This window comes from Plectropomus leopardus, chromosome 12 (assembly GCF_026936395.1).
Source record: "Plectropomus leopardus strain MGB_pleo_1.0 chromosome 12, ASM2693639v1, whole genome shotgun sequence".
NCBI classification, from domain to species: Eukaryota; Metazoa; Chordata; class Actinopteri; order Perciformes; family Serranidae; genus Plectropomus; species Plectropomus leopardus.
The window spans coordinates 16411492-16428786 of NC_142187.1; the positions used below are offsets into that span (position 1 = coordinate 16411492).

At 38.3% G+C, this 17295-nt stretch overlaps 1 protein-coding gene across 1 annotated transcript; it reads right to left on the reverse strand.

Annotated features, from left to right (window-relative positions):
• Window positions 1–983: 983 nt before the first annotated feature.
• Window positions 984–9343, reverse strand: LOC121952014 (E3 ubiquitin-protein ligase MARCHF2-like). The gene is made up of 5 exons (XM_042498523.2): window positions 8973–9343; window positions 6153–6451; window positions 5854–6049; window positions 4339–4548; window positions 984–2307 (listed from the first exon to the last, which is right to left on the reverse strand). The coding sequence occupies exons 2-5, from the start codon at window positions 6335–6337 to the stop codon at window positions 2152–2154; spliced, it is 747 nt and encodes a 248-aa protein (XP_042354457.1). The 5' UTR covers window positions 6338–6451; window positions 8973–9343; the 3' UTR covers window positions 984–2151.
• Between the last annotated feature and the right edge of the window lie 7952 nt (window positions 9344–17295).

Consider the following 17295-nt stretch of genomic DNA (forward strand, 5'->3'; position numbering starts at 1 on the left):
CAATGATTTTTACTAACCCCATTTTTTACTAACTTCTCCAGGCCTGGAAAAGGTGATTGTGAAATTCCCTGACTTTTCCCGGTTTTCCATGACCATAGAAAACAAATATCAGTTGATTTACTAGCGTGTACATTGGTATTAAAGGGATTTATTTACAAACTTCTTTTAATTTTTTAACTTAGTAACGACGATCTTTACTTTTACTAAATTCTGATACGTGTACTTTTACTTGTAATTGAGTAAAATATCCTTAAAGTAATAGCACTTGTACTTGAGTACACTATTATAGTACTCTCTAGCTCTGCTGAAATGTAACTATTGTGGTCAAAAAAGTGCAGTGCACTTTCCCTTGGACATGTGGTGGAGTAGAAGCAGAAAACACATCAAAATTGAAGTACACAAGTTAAGTTCAAGTGCCTAAAATTGTACTCAATGTAGTTCTTTCAGTCAAATTTCAAACATAGACCTATACTGTGATGTCCTAGCAGTAATGAATGATAAAGGTCTCCAGCACAAAAATTTAAAAGAACATGATTAGGAAATCTCCGGGCATCAGCCCAACAGTGAGTGATCATTAGATATATTACCAAAGACTGTATGAGGATTACTGGCTGCAGAAATGCCGCAAAGTTATACGAGGTAGGATTGTCAGTTACTGTTTGTAAACGGGCTCGGCAAGGAAAGTCAAAGCCAGCCCAGGATTCATTATTGTTTGGCATTTCACCTCCGTATATTTTCATTTTCAGGCACTGTGTCACTTGCTGTCTGGCACCTTTTTATAAAGCCCTGACCTCACCTGAGCACTGTGGGGATCCACGTCCATATATGTCCCAAACAGCAAAAATGTAAAGAAAATACAGGCAGCGTCTCTGTTAAAAACTAAGCGTGTGGCAGATTACTTCTGTGTGAGTCTATTTTTTTTTGTTTAATCCTGCATGGTATACCTTTTTATAAATCAACAGACAAATCAGATTTCACACCGGTTTAGTCCAGGAGTCCCTCGTGTTTTATTGCACAATAACCCAACTTTCCGGGGGATGCAGCAGGAAGACTACAATAACACAGAATACTTTGTATATCATATGCTGCGTACACTGATTGACATCTCGAAACACATTTTGCTTTTGCACCTGTACTGAGTACCAGCCTGCTCTGGTACATCTGTGTTTTTATAGGACAGAAGTCTGTAGTCTCAATATTCTGAACACTGTGTCTCCTCTATCCAAAACTGCATCTCTTGTGATGTCTGACATAACTACTGGTCATTGCTAGGCAGCTCAGTCAATGAATGGTGCATTTACACATGGAGCAGGGCTGTTTGCTAATGCACTTTGATGACAATAGTAGAGACATTAGCTGATCAGAATGTAAACACTTTTCAAAACCTTCAATACTTTTTCCTTTAACGTTACTGCGCTGCCGTTTAACGGCTCCAGTCAGTGTTCCCCGACTACACCAATCCTCACTGACCCCATGACAAGTGTGATAAATGTGTGATGCTTTCGCTGTTGTCTAAACAGGATTTTGATTGTTCAGACAGCAATGATAAAGCTTTCCCAGGACACTTCAGAGGGGTTCAGATTGTAGATGACGGCGTTGGTTCGTCAAAAAAAGAATATTCACAGATAGACTTTGTCAATCATGTTTTTAGGTTATTGTCCTCTGCTGGGCTATTGGACGCCCATTGTTCAAAAACAGCTAAATACATTGTGAAGGGGCATGGGGGAATTATAGGTAGTGAATATGTTTCGTATTATACTGTAGTAGCATGCTGAGTCAGTTATATCCTGCTACATTAGCTTGTGTCTTAGTAATTCATAAGTTTGTGTCACAGATGTACAGTTGGGCTGGTTAGTCCATCATCCATGTGTCATTCACTTCCCAGCACTGGCTGTCCGGTGACAACTCTGTTTCAACATCGACTATGACTCCGGAATGAGTTCTTCCCAAAAACCACTTTTGTGGTCAGCCAATACCGTAGTAGTTTACATCAAGTGCTTCAATAAAACAAAACAGGAGGGTAGAGTAGCTCTCCCCTCTCACAATGGTCCTTATGAAGTGCAAAAGTTTATTAATATGATTAATTTGTTTTTTTTAGAGAGTGCTTCAGTGGGCGTTATTTTAAATACTCCTCTTGCCACCGCTCTGCACTCATACGATGGTCTCGTCAGTCATTTTCTTGGTCGACTTGGTCGGCACAGAACGCTGGGTGGTGTGCGCCCCTTTCATGTCAGGCATGAGCAGGCGCACTTTCTGATTGGTCCTCCTCCACTCCGAGTACAACTGACAGTGATACCGGAATGACACCTGAGAGTGAATGGAAGAAGAGTGGGAGGGGGCAAGACAGGCGGTGACAAGGGAGGAGGAGAAAGACGTCAATAAAACTGACACCGAGATATCTGAGACGGAGTAGTATGTCTGCAGGACGGGAGCAATATGCTGACTGAAGCTGCAACTGCTACACGAGCTGTGAGCTAAAAAGGCTAATCTTTCACAATTTGACATTTCTGATGATTCTTTTCCTGAGGATGAAAGGGTTGCGTTTCTGGTGAAAGTTTCACATTACAACCTACATTTAATGTACACGATCCAGTTACAGTCAGTTAAGGAATAATGCAAAGTAAGAGACAGCTGATTTTAACTCTTCTCAATGAGTTCTACATGTATGTGCCTGCATGAACTATCTGGCCAACCTTCGAACAAATGAGAGCTCTGTGCCAGAGATTATCAAGTTGCGCATAGCCTCACGTCTCTCCGCCCTCTTTGACTCTGTTAAAGTGCTACTCAAGGTCATCTTCAGACCAGAAAACAGTCTCAAAATCCAAACAATAAGCGACAGCAGAACATAGACCTTTTGAATCTGTGGGTGCGCTTTTCTTTGTATTGTGTCTGCGTGCCAGTTTCACATTTGTTTTTTCAAATCTACAGTATGTGGGACACCAATAAAAAATAAATACTAGAACCAGCTTGTGGGTGTGAAGATGCCAGAGAGAGAAAAAACGTTCATTCTGAGCCAGCAGCTCAGCTGAAGTACATAAACTTCATAAACATGTTTTCTCTCAGTTATAGGAGAATCATTTAAAGGAGAACTCTGGTATTTTTCAACCCGGACTCTATTTCTCAGTGTTTTGTGTTCAAGTGTCTTATGAGAATGGCAATTTTTCAAATTGATCCAGTATCGAGACAGAGCTGCATACGGCAGCGGTGAGACACGCCACAATGTAAACACACTGTGACAGGTGTGCCATGTCAACTAATGTCCACTAAAAGTGCTTGTTTTTGCCACAGACAGGCTCTGATTCTTTTTTTTTTAAGATTCTTTTTTTGGCATTTTTGCCTTTTATTAGATAGGACAGATTAACAGTATGAAGGGGGGAGAGAGAGGGGACGACATGCAGCAAAGGGCCATGAGCCGGACTCGAACCTGCGGCTGCTGAGGCAAGGACAGTGCCATTGTTCATGGGTCGCCTACTTTATCCACTAAGCCACCGGACGTCCAGAGGCTCAGATTCTTATTATGATTTTTGTACAACATTATGATAAGAACCCCACAGATTTTGTTTCTGTACCTTTTGCTTGATCTGGTCTGTTATATGTCCAAGTTTCAATAACAAGAGGTTTTCAAATCTAACGAATCTACATCTGACTTGTTGCAGGAGGAAAACGATGGCGACGTGAGTGAGTGCTGGAGCGAAGAGTGCAGGTAAGAGTTTGTTGTGTTGGAGTACAGAAAGCACATCTTACTCTTGTCTAAAAGATTTTCAATGTCAAGGCTGCACATCTAGCCATCCTCCTCTAATTTGCAGGCTGGCAGTTCAATCCCTGGCTCTTGTCCAGTCCGCATGTCAAAGTATCCCTGGTCAAGATACTGAACCCCAAATTGCTCATGATGGCTATGCCATCTGTTTGTGGTTGATTATGAATGCTTGAAAAAACGAAGAAGCAGGTAGCACCTATTGCGGTAGTCTCTGCCATCAGTGTACGAATGTGTGTGAATGTATGAATATGACAAGTAGTGATAGTGCTTTGAGTAGTCAAACAACTACAAAAGTATTCTACAAATTTAAGTCCATTACCATCCTTTTTCAGAACCAGACTCCTCAATTAGCAAGACTTGGACACAAAACAGAGCAATTTTTCTTGTTGGGCCCTTTCTGTAATATAGTAAGACACTCATAATAACAATCTGAGGCTAACAGAAGCAAAAACAAGCACTTTTAATGAATGTAAATTGGACTGATTTGAGAAACTGTTGTTCCAGTGAGTGACTTGCACAAAAAAACATCGTGAAATGGCGTCCAAGGTCATATGTTACGCTATAGGTAATGCATTAGTTACCAGTGTCCAGAGGATGTAGATGGTGAAGAGGGCGATGGTGAGGGCGATGAGGCCGACAGCCTCCAGTCTGCTCTTCAGCTGCAGATGGTCCTGGGCTCCCCTCAGACACAGCCAGCCAGAGATGGCTGCCAGGGGCGTGATGAGAAGGAAGCAGGCCATGTCGCACAGCAGTGTGCGCTTCTCACTGCGAGGGCCCGGGTCCTTCAGCCACTGAGAAGGAGCAAAATGAAAAGCTAAAGGGACATTTCACTGATTTTCAACCAGTTTTCTAAACAATAATGTGGGCTGTGTGTGTAGATGAACTGTGGTAAATTTCCCTCCACCTAACCTCTAATCTAGATAATCCCATCTCCCCCACAGTGAAACTCCTCCAAATGACATATTTTACATCATTTGGTGGCGTTTCGCTGGCTCTTGGGCTGTTGCTCAAACTACAGGCTGTACTTCCACATTCTCGTATCGCCCATCACCCGTACCGCCGACAGCATGGACAAAGAGTACACAGCTGATCAAGAGTCACCTGCCTCTCTCTGTCTCTCAAACACAGACCGAAATCTGATCAAGTGGCAAAACTAGGCAGTGCTGATCGAATATAAATCAAGACTATGCTACTGCACTGCCTATTTGTCTCCTAAAATGTTCCCAGAAACATATTTGCATTCTGTGTTTCGCTGTAATATGGAGAGTTTGTGAACAAGTGGGCGCCATAGCACCATACTGCTTCCTGCACAGTGAAAACGGAGGCTGAAAAAACAGAGATCAAACAGTAAGACTAAGCAGCGCTGATCAATTATAAACCAAGATTCTGTTACTGAGTTATATTTCTCTCCGTACATGTTTTCAGAAACATGTTTAGCTTACTGTTTAACTGTAATACAAGGTCGCCGACGGTGCCATTGTCTCAATCGTACCAATCCACATTATCTCACTCACCAGCGGGAGCACAGCATTCTGGAAATTGTAGGTTTTCTATCTCTTGAGCAAAAGCACCCTTTTTCTCTGTTTTCTCTGGTCATGTAGCACCACTTTCAAAAGTATTTGTGTCTGTCTCCTGCAGAGATTATCTGGTTTTATGTGAGGACTGTTTACATCAGTAAAATACGTATTTAATTTGGTTCAACTGAAAAACAGCCATCCACAGTTTCACCTTATTTAAGTGATGCCACTTAGTTTGACATCAGTACAACAACAAAAAACTGCTGAATAAAAAGAGAATTTTAGTGCACGTTTCCTTAGACGAATGCACTGATGCAACTGAGAACTACTCCTATGAAAAGAGAGCTCTTACTACAAGGTCAGGCAACCATCTTATCAACATGAGCAAATCATCTCAAATCCTGTCGATGCAACTTGCTGGAACACGCGCCACATGACTTAAATTAGTCTGACACTTTCAAAACATTTAAAGAAACAAAAAAAAAAGCCTCACTTGCTTTAGCTGAATTAGTCTTGCTCATTTCCACCTCTTTTTGTACAAACAAAAAACACTCGTCCCCGCAGTAAAAACCCTCTAACCTGTGTGAGTGGTTGTGGTCGCCGTTCAATGGTGAATTCTGTGTGACAGAGTTCACAGTAGCTGGTGTTGGAGGAGGACAGCCACTTCTCCAGGCAGCTCTTGTGCACTTTACCCAGCGTGCCAGTGCAGTCGCAGGGTGAGAGCAGCGTCTCCCCTCCAGCTCCCTCATGACAGATCCGACACATGCCCACATCGCTGCGGAGCGAAGCACAGAAGACAGCGATGTGACGATTAATCAAAGCACCATGTAATTACAGTACATTCATCAGGACCCCATGTGAGATTCTCCCTCTCTTACCTCTGCAGGCTCACCGCTTTGACAACGGTGGAGAGTGGGCGGCCGTCTTTAGCCGTAACCTTGGCAATGTACTGGGCCTGCGCGGCAGAATCAGACTCCTCAGAATCCTTGGAGGCATCAGATTCGGCGTTACCGGAGTAATCGCAAAGGGAGCCAGGTAGGTGGCAGCACCCTGACGAGGACATGGCTCAGCTGAAGGTGACGATGATGATAGTGGAGGCGACTTAATACGAAGGCTGATCCAAAACTCACGTCCTACTCCTTTCTTCTCCTCCTCTGTCCACCTACAGAGCAAATGTCTGGGAAAATAAGAAACAAAAACGAAAGTATGAGTTGAAGTGACAACAACATGATGTCATCCTTGAGAACCTCTCATAAGACTCTATAACTGTCTCAGTGATGCTATGATGATACAAGAGAGCACAAAGTAAGTTTCAGCTTTAGCTCTCACACAAGATTGCTGGAAATTAACAACCTTCAAAACATACAAAAGCAAGAAACAAAAACCTCCAAATTCCATTATTACCAATCAGGTCCATCAGTATTAAGGCATGTTTTTGTTTTTAAGGCCAAGTTATACATTTGCTGACGTCAAGATGTCACAATTTCTAAAAATGCCCAAAACGTCCAGATGCAGGGAAAGGCATGTAACAATAGGACTGTACCCTACTCAGAATTATATCAGTCCCATCTGATTTAGCTATGCAATACAAATATTCAAAAATTAGTTTTTTTTTCATATTAAGTTTTAAAGTCTGAACATTCTCAGCGGGACAGTCAGTGTGACAACGGCATTTATGACTAACTCCTATAACGACAGATTGGAAAAGTGCAGGGTTTTTTTTGCAGATACTTGATAAAAAACAAAAGTCAGAGACTTTGTCAAATTAATGTTATCTCAGATGGTAAAGAGTCTCTCTCTCTCTCTCCAACTGATGATACAAATCTCCAAAGTGTGAGGGCAGCCCTAAAAAAAAAAAATTTAGAATTTTTAAATCAAACGATGTTGGAGCCATGAAAAAATGCATTTTATTTAGGCTATAAAATATTCTACTCGTTAGAAGTAATTAACATTCAGTTTTAGTACATGAGGTTGATAGGGATTTCAAAGACTATGTGGGCAAGCTAAGGGACTGTTTGTTATTTATGAGGGGAGACAGGTTGGAGCAAAACAGGGGAGGCACTTGCATTGTTTAAGCACCGGTGAGGGAGTTGTTTTTTGATTTGGCGTAGCGGAGGGATATTCAACTTCAAACGGTTGTATTTTGTCTATATTTTCAAAACCCACAAACCTTTTTTTCTTTAACAAAATCACATCATTTATCAAAGCCAGAAACTGTGAAATATGGTTATTTATGGTGGAGGGAGGGTCATGCATTTCCCCCAGTTACTCAGGGGGGTTTGAGGAAAAATATTTGTAGCTCCAGATGGCTCATGACATAAAAAAAAACAAAACCTAGTCAAACCCCAGACACCCCCCTACTCTGAAGGGTGAAGAGTAGTCCCTTAGCAGGAACCACAGAGGAGGGACTCCTCTTCCAGGACAAAGAGACATCCAATACATGTACATACAGAACTATATGTAGGCTACATATTTCAACATTTGTCTATACAGACAGACTCCAAGTAAACAAATAAATAAATAAAGGAAAAAATAACAGAAGTGTAGGTCTAGATGAGATCTTTATTTTGAATATGCAAAATAAAATAGGGAGAGAAAAATATAAGTTAGAAAACAAAGATAGAATACCCATCAGACATATATTTAGTAGTAGTTTGTTTAGTGTCTTGAAAAATGTAAGTAAATATAACTATTAGCCTTTATTGTTTACTTCATTTCAACTTGTTAAGTTAACCAAAAATTTTGTGATATGCACCTAATTTTTTTTTAAGTTGATGCAATATAGAAATGAAGAGTCTAAGAATATCAGCTTTTAAATTTTAGCAACTTTGGTATACCAAGTTCACTCTATTTATCTTTATTCTTCTTGATGGAAACTAGTCAGTTATATTTGCATTTTCTTCAACATGTTAACTAAACAGAACTCAGAGATCTTCCAAATTTATCATTGGCAACATCCTCTTTGTCATGTTAAATTTAAGTCACACTAACTCCGTTTACTGAAGTTGCTTTCACTTTAACACAACGAGGTGATTTCGTTTGTCATATTTAAGTTGCACCAGCTTTACAAAATTAAACAAATGCAGCTAGATTTTAAGCAAACTTAATCATCATACATAAAGTAAACATAAATTGACATTTAGTTATATTTACTTTTATTTTTCAAGGCAATCAGTTTTCGAGATTATTTTAAGTGTCATCATTTTGTCAGATTTGATTGAGGAAACACTGCCCACTCTTTCACTTCCTTAAAAGGTAGCATATCATCTTTTCGTATTTTTATAGTCATAATACACATACATGGAAGCAAACTGGCGTATCTAAAGCCCCAACTACAAAGCAAAAACAAAATCATGTCACTGAAATTTCACAGATGGTTATTAAATGTGGCATCTTAGCACTGCTGTCATCATATCGCAGCCTTAGAAAATAAAGGTTGCAAATGCCAGATTGCGAGGCTACAGTGAATCTGTCTACTTTAATCGATGAATACAACAGTTGCTTCACAGCAAATTTCACCGATATGTTACTGAGTGCCATTACTGTACGAGCACCAACAAAGGCTGTAATCACCCCAACACACCAAATCCGCGTTAAGCGCTTCAACAGCTGTCAACCGACACGCCGAAACGTTTCGCTGGTGTGCAGAGAAGCTGTCAGGCAAGGTGAAAAACAGATGTTAGCGTGAATTCACTCACCTGACGGCCTCCCTTTTCTCGCCTGGCCTTGGCCTTGGCCCTGCGTTAACCAGACACAAGCTAGCCGAGCTAACCGAGCAGCCCTAGCTACAAACTATGACATTGACATCTAACCGAAAGCTGACGATTTGAGGGGATACAAGAGACGACCACACGCGCTGGACCCTCTCCATGACTTGTGGTGTGTCTCCGTCGGGTGTTTTTTTCCGATATGCGAAAAGGAAACGGCTGTATCTGCCAGGATTACCAGGCAGGGCTAACGTGGCTAACAGGCTAGTAACTGGCAACCCTCCCTCGGCATCCCTCAGCTGTGCTCCGGTCACGTGACACCGTGCTGCCTTCACAGACCCGAGAGGCGGTGTGACACCGGACACAGACTCACCACAGTCACCCAAAAACAGGGAACCGTGACTACACTTATGGCAATTACTTGTAATTTTATATTGCGAAATGTGCAACATGATGACATGAAATTCCAGTGAAAACTACTGACGACAGTAATGCGTGTAATTACTTAATTTTCCCCTTGGTTTTATTTTATTTGTTTTATTATTCTTATTATTATTATAACTATTGTAGTTATGTTTTTGATTCTTATTATTATTATTTTAATAATGTATATTATAGAAATGTATGTATATAATGTATTTTATGATGGGCATGATGTAAATCCTAAATTACCCCACCCAAAAGTAAAGCAGCCATATTATTAATACTTTTTATTCCTCAGCAGTTTTGCCAGAAAATTTAATATTACTGTATTTTACACAAGGACAATACACAGAACAAGTCAGGGAATAGATGTAGCAATAAATAAGAACATAAGTAATAAAGGTATCATTATATTCTTTTATTGGCATTCAACCATCTCATTTAGTAGCATCTCATCTGCTTATACATATGGTTATTTCTTTACTCTTAATTTTGATCTGCTAACATGAGTTTAATTCTCTTATCCACGTTTTTCTGACTTATTTATGAAATTGTGTTTTTGAACTTGCACCCTCATATGTTCTTGTATGCAGTGCTATTTTATTATTTGTTCTTTAACATTCTTAATGTTCCTAATTTTGGTTATGTCATAAGGGGGCGTATGATACGAAGCAGTGTGCAGTATTCTCTGATTCCACCTTGTGTTCTCCAAAAGTTAGTGATGTTACCTTGATGGATTTAAAAAAGATGAATAGAATGATTAGAAGACCGGTGATTTTTAAACAAAAAAAAATCTCTGAGACACTTCAACACTGCTCTGTACGGTCCCTTCAAGGAAACGGACCACTTTATTTACCATTTATTTCAGTACAGTTTTGATAACAACAAGAAAACGACCCTAATACTCCATCAAGAAAATATCTGTAGTAAAATATGTCAAAATATCACCGCTGGGTGGCAGCATTTAGTCCCGTCTGGGTGCTGCAGAGAGGACTGCTGTTGTTCAATAGGTGAGGTTCAGGCACCTTCAGGTTAGAGGCTGAGTCAGGGGTGTGAGGAGTTGATTGAAAAATGTTATTAATTAAAGTGAATGAATGAATAATTTTATTTTGGTTACATGCGTCATGAAAAACAGATTATTTCACACAATTTTTCATTTTTTAACTTTTAATTTTCAATCAGTAACCTAAAAAGAAATAGGCTGAAGCCCAAGGCTTATTTTTGCCTATCCAATATCAACAAAAGGATGACCCAGAATAACAGCAACACCAAAGAAACGAAATTTAAAAAAATTAATTAAAACAAAACAAAACTGAAATACTTCAAACTGTAACCCTTTATTATTTCACACTAGAATCAGTTTTTGAATTATTTTACACTATAATGATTTTACATTATAATTTGTAATCATTTAAGATTTTAAGGCTTTTTAAAACACTCATCAGACAGCAACACAATTTCACCTCATCACTGAGTCCATTCCCTAATTTGAGTCCCAAAACTAAAAATACATCTGTGTTATACAATTGTTCTGACTTTACATGTTTAAAAAATGAACAACGCTTTTAAATTATAATTTCCTTCTCTCAATTTTAAAATAAAATAATAAAATAATAAAATTATACACAATGTTTACAAATTTTAAGGTACTGGATCTTTTAAACAAATATTTTATAGAATCATAATCGCCGGCTTTATGTATTTGTTTTCTTTTCTGAAGTTTAATTATAGGGTCTAGATTTGTTTTGTTTTGTCACAGTAAGACATATATGGCACCACAAGCGAGCAGTACAAATTATACAGAGATTTCTTGCTCAACAGCTCTCTTGTTTTATAAGGAATAGCGTGTCATTGGACATTATTGAAATGAAATAATAGGACAATGACAGTTCATGTTCAGTATAGATTTCTGTCTCTAATACATCAGTCTCCAATGTTTTCAGGTCAAGGGCCCATGAGCTGGAAGAGTGATGGAGCAGGGTTCCCCTACCACACATATTGAATATGAACTGCATGGCATATAAAAACAGAGAGACTGAGGTTGTCAGGGTGATGGCCTCATCATCCTCAGCCTGCAGTCTGGACCTGCACTTGCTTTTAAGGTAGGTGAGGAAAAACTCCACTCTCTCAAAATATGTTTAATTCATGTTAATGTATATTTTCAGACATATTCTTATTGCTATTTTTATTAATAAACATAAGCTACTCCAGTGGTTGGAAATAATCAAATACATTATCTCGGGTACTAGTCTTACTATTTGGAGATACTCATACTGCAGGCTACTTATGTATTTATGCTGCTTTGTTCTTCAACCTCACTCCATTACATTTTTAAGATCTTTGCTCCCAATACTCATATATGACAGGTATAGTTACCAGCCAGTATGCTGATGAACTTTTTACATACAAAACAGAAAAACACAAGATCATCTTAGATCATAAAATGCTATGTAGGTAGTGCAGTTAAGTGATAACCATAACCTAATAACTGAATATGTAATATGGTCATAATCATATAATATATATGACTAATTTTTTAAATACTATTGATACTCTTAGTATATTTTGCTCATAACATTTCTCCACTTTTTCTTACTTTTACTTTGTACTACACTCTATTGATACACCAGCCATACCTAGTTACTAGATTAAGATTTTGAAAATCTATAATGAGCATATAAAGTATACTAAAATATATGAAGTACCATATGCTTTGCTGTAAACTATATTGGATGACCAGCGTTAGCCATGGCAAAATTCATAAAAATACCTCAACCAACTCAGTTAAAATGTGGTGCAAGGTATTGTATTTTAGTAGTAGCGCCACTAATGTATGCCACATGGCTGATACTGTGCTGCTATCATATACTATGTAAACGTACTGTGCAAACAGAACTGAAAATCAGCAAATATCCAAATCTCAAAGTCTTGCTTCTTATCGACTTACTGAGTCCGCTGCACTTTATTGTTGAGTTTATGGAGCTGGAAACATTTTCTGGTGAGCCACAGAAGTCTTATGGATTCCATGGGGAAACTGTTCTTTCAAAGCCAAGTATACTCACGCACCCACATCATAGCATATAGCACCACAAATACTGTATGAATACCAAGCACCGTGGATCACCGAACATTTATCATACAGCGATCCAAACATGCTTTCCAGTGCAGATCTGATTTAAGTGATTTATCAACGGAAAACAAAGGACACTTTTGATGACGAAGAATCAGCCTTTAATTTAGCCCTGCAAAGAAGATACAGTACATTTGGCCTTAAATGTCTTAAAAGTTTTATTTTGAAGGGTACTGCACACATTGAAAAGTATTCAGACAGACGGGGGAAAAGCAAAGAAGAAGAAAACTGTTGACTTTTTTTTTGACTTTGCTGCAGTCGTGTTTGCTACCCAGCAGGAAATGTCTGCTGTTAGGTAACCCTTTGTTTGGTTGTTTACCATCTGTTTATCAAAAACATATTAGTTTTGCCTCATGGACTGTATTTAATGATAGTTGATGTGTATTTACTTAATCCCACTGTAAAAAAATGAAGCCAAAATGTAAGAGTCTGCTCATACAGCTGTCTGCTAGCAATGCTATTGATCCCAAGCAACAGTGATAGGCACACAGTGCTGTCAATCATGTCATCAAATTCCTTTTTTATTGAATCAAATGACTAATTATAACCAAATGCATCAGTAAAACAATCAATTAAACAAACACCAGTGTTATAAGAACTGTATTTCTAATGACTGAAAGTATCTTCGGAAAATACTTTGGCGGAGTTTATGACCAATACTGCAGCTAGCCACCAGGGGGTGGCAAGATGTTTTGGCTTCATTTTTGGGGAGCTGTTACATCGACCATCTATGTTCTGCCTGCGTAGTTCTTTCTTAGTGCATGTCTTCAACCTGTATGATGGCCCTGCCATCATGAGGTGTATGGACAAAATGCAAAGTGATCTAGTTTGATTAACTGATATGCTGTGATGGGACACATATAGTATCTTTTTAACATCAAGTTGTTGGCCATTTAAAATCAACCCAGAGGCCATGATTGGCCGGACTTTGGACATGCCTATGTAAGAGTAACAAAACAAATAAAGAAGGACCAAATGCATTTTGTTTTTATTAAATAACACTATCCTATCATTTCATTCAGTTAATTTGTATGACTTGTTACAGTTTAATATCTCTTTCCTCTAATGGTGACTACTGAGTCATATAGTGGCTATAACAGTAAAACACTGAGCATCTTTTTTGCAGAATGAATACTTTTACTTCTGATACTTTGAGTACATTTTGCTGATGATAAGTAAGGTTTGGTATGCAGGACTTGGTGTGTAGTATTTTCACATTGTGGTTTTAGTGCTTTTACTTACGCGAAGGATCGGAATACTTCTTTCACCACTGTTTGCTGCTAAATGTGCAAAAATAATATTCCACTTTGTTCTACATAATGCTGAAACACTGATATTTTTAGATACTTTTAAAACTTACCCACATGAATTCTGAAGTGTCCCTTTAATGGGACCTAAAATAGCATCAGCCACATGTAGTTTTTGACCATTAGTTAAACAATATCTATTTTTGCCTTACCTTCTATCCCTACCTCCTCCTTTTTATTCCCTTTGAACCCAAACACTGATAGTGATGGGGTCAACTCCAGATGGATACATAACCTACACACACACACACACACACACACACACACACACACACACACTCTGCAGAGCATGCTTCTCATTAGCTCCCCACCCGTCTGTTTGGTCAAAGTACAACAGGAATCATGAGACACTACCTCTCCATATGTGTGGGATATCATGAGACATGAGTGTTGGTGGACTTTAACACAGACAGACACACAAATGCTCATAGTTCATTTACACATCACATATTGTGTGTGTGCACGTGCTTTTAGCTTTGGTACTGGAGTCATGATCCTTGCTGCTGTTACAAAGAAATTTCTGACAAAGTTTGAAACTATTTGGGTGACATAGCAGAGATTTAAATTGCAGCAATGTGTCCGTCACAATAGTAGTTCTTTGTTTAACTTCAGTATCAGGGTGTCATCATTCCAGCCTGCTGCGGCTGCAGGAATTTCTCCTTATCATGATGTCTGAGAACAACCTGACTCAGCCTCTGCTTCATCTGTACTGACTATGTAAATGTGCAGTTATTATTATAGCACATTGTTACTTTAGTGCATGATGTATTGCTTTTCTTTTGTCTTCAGCAGCTCCAGATATACACAGAAAACGGCACAATCAATGTTCTGGGACGTGGTCCGGGAACCAAAGGGTCCTAAGTTCAAGTCCCTGTGTGGACAGGTTGGTAAGAGAGGTTTGTAGTTTGCCTTTTAGGCACTGCCGAGGTGCCCTTAAACAAGACACCAAATCAATCAATGTTCCTTGGAGTGCTTAGAAATATGCATTAATATTTTTAAGCCTGAGCAAATTTTGCTTGATTTCTTTCCACAACATGAGAAGAAAGCAATTAGCTACTTAAGAAGAAATTACCCAAAACTGAAAAAATCATAAAGTCTAGAAAATTACCCAAAATTAAAAAAAAAAAAAAAAAAAAAGAAAATCAACCAACAAAACAAGGAAATAATAAAAAAAAAAAAAAAAAAAAAAAAAAAAAAAATAATATTTCTGTAAAATATAATAATAAATATAGTTTGGGGATATTTTTCCTTAGCTTAAAAAAAACAAAAAAAACAACTCTACTTTCTTATAATTTGCAGAACATTACTAACAAAGTTTCCCATTGTCATTTTCCCCCATATTTTCAAAAGAAAGCAAATCAATTAGCTCAGGGTTCCTAGGTTTTAATACTTGTCAAGGCACCTGAAAGCTGCATAGGAAAAGTGATGTCAAATCCATGTTTCAAATAGTTAAATAGAACTATCTCTCCATTGTGTATATGTCCTTTTTGTGCATTTGTGTGTATTTCTGGCCTGTGAAACATGTATATAACAACAGAGTGAAAAATTGAATTTCCCCTTAATAATCTATGTCTTCTATGTATGTTCATACATTGGCAGTGTTGCAATTTTTAAATAAAATCTAAAAGATAAAATTACTCACAAATAAACTATTAATTCATAGTATTCGAGTTAGATAAATACTGTAAGTCACAATTGGAATTTTATAACAGGGCGATGTGAAGATTGGCACAAATATACAGAATAGTAAGATAAATTCATGCTACATTCAACTGATCTACAGAACCACTGAGAAACGGAGGGAGTGTGGGACAAACTGAAACAGAGAGGCAGACAGACGGATATAGACAGACAAATTGGGAAACTTCTTCACAGCGTTTGGCTTTCAATAACAGTAAATTTGATCGTTGCAGTTTCAATCTCGTGATCCTCTTAACTGTCAGCAGAAGTCCTCATGTGCACCAGCAGAAGGCAATAATTCAGTTTCTCTCATTTTCTGATGCACGCTTGTCCTTACACACACTGTGAATGCCTCGGTAATTCCATTCTAATGATTGTCTGTTAGGCTAAATAAAGTTTAGTTTATCATCAGCTGTGGTCATTTTGCAACTGTTGAGGGTTGTTTTGACATATTTTATCTCAAACTGCATTGGAATTTCAGAGAATTTCATACAGGATGATTCTGAGTACTCCCTTGTGTTTATCTAACTGTGTATTTTTGATGTTTTGGACTTTCACCTACTGACTATATTGATTTACAGGTACAGTCCCACAGCAAAATAAATAAATACAAACGTGAAGCTGGTTAATCATAACATTTTAAATCTTAATCGATTCTAAATCATAGACAGAGACCTTTCTATGAACTCAACCGCTTTTTATCACATGAACGTACTGAAAAAAATTATTTGGTCCTAGAAAAGGCTTAAAATCTTTGCTCTGAAAAAATGCACATTTTAAACAAAACAAATGGTGGACAGGAATAGCCTTTTGCACTATTTCTAAGAGGATGGACTGAATCATTGTTTTACAAGTCACAAGTAAGTCTCAAGTCTTCGCACTCAAGTCCCATGTCCTGACTAGCAAGTCCCAAATTCTAAACTTTGAGTTTCAAGTCTTTAATAAGTCATATGGCACCCCTCAACAAATGTAATGCAATTTTAACAACAGCTTGATATATTCAATTTACAAAAACTATCAATGCTTTTAAAATCGGTATTAAGTGAAAACAAGTTTGTTGAAAGTTTTTGCATCTGTGTAATTTTCATCCTGCAAATACTTCAATTTGTTATCTTGTTGACGAGTGTTAGCTCTGAGTGGAGTGATACTATCGCCTGAAGCATGTCAATGTTGAACATCCTCTTCTGTTGTAGTTGAGCCCAAGGCTTCGTTTTGGCCTGTTTCCTCATACGCGTCTGGCTTTGTATTGCCCTTTTTTGACATTTTCGCCACATTACTTATTTCCCAGAGAACTTGATAAGATTCTCGGTTTCTTAAATAGTCTTTTGTATGATTTGGATAGAATGGAGTTTTTAAAATCTGTAGGAGCTTTGAGTGCATCCTAATTGCTCGACAGCACCCCCAGTTAGTTTTTTGTTGAACACCTCATAGTCTTGGTGCATGAACAAATGATACTTTTTCACTATCAAGTATTTTTAAGTCAAAAGGCTCAAGACCGAGTGAAATTACATGTGCTGAGGTCCAAGTCGAGCTGTAAGTCTCTTTTGATTTTGTCGACTCCAAAGTCATCAAATTTGTGACTCAAGTCCACACCTCTGCTATATTTTTTTTTGTAAAGTCTTTATTTAAAGGTAAACCCATTCATTCCATCTTGGTATTGTGTAACAACAGGAGGCACACCGTACCCTTTCATCTGACTCTGATTTACTCTTTACTCGTCCATCCCAGTCATGAGACCTTCATAACTACTCTAATGCAGGACATGACTTTACTG

Coding starts and splice junctions, on each gene's coding strand:
- LOC121952014 (XM_042498523.2), bottom strand. CDS start 6,337: ATGTCCTCGTCAGGGTGCTGCCACCTACCTGGCTCCCTTTGCGATTAC. Junction 4,549..5,853: donor GACCACAACCACTCACACAG/GTTAGAGGGTTT, acceptor GCTCCTTCTCAG/TGGCTGAAGGACCCGGGCCC. Junction 2,308..4,338: donor TCTACATCCTCTGGACACTG/GTAACTAATGCA, acceptor ATTCACTCTCAG/GTGTCATTCCGGTATCACTG.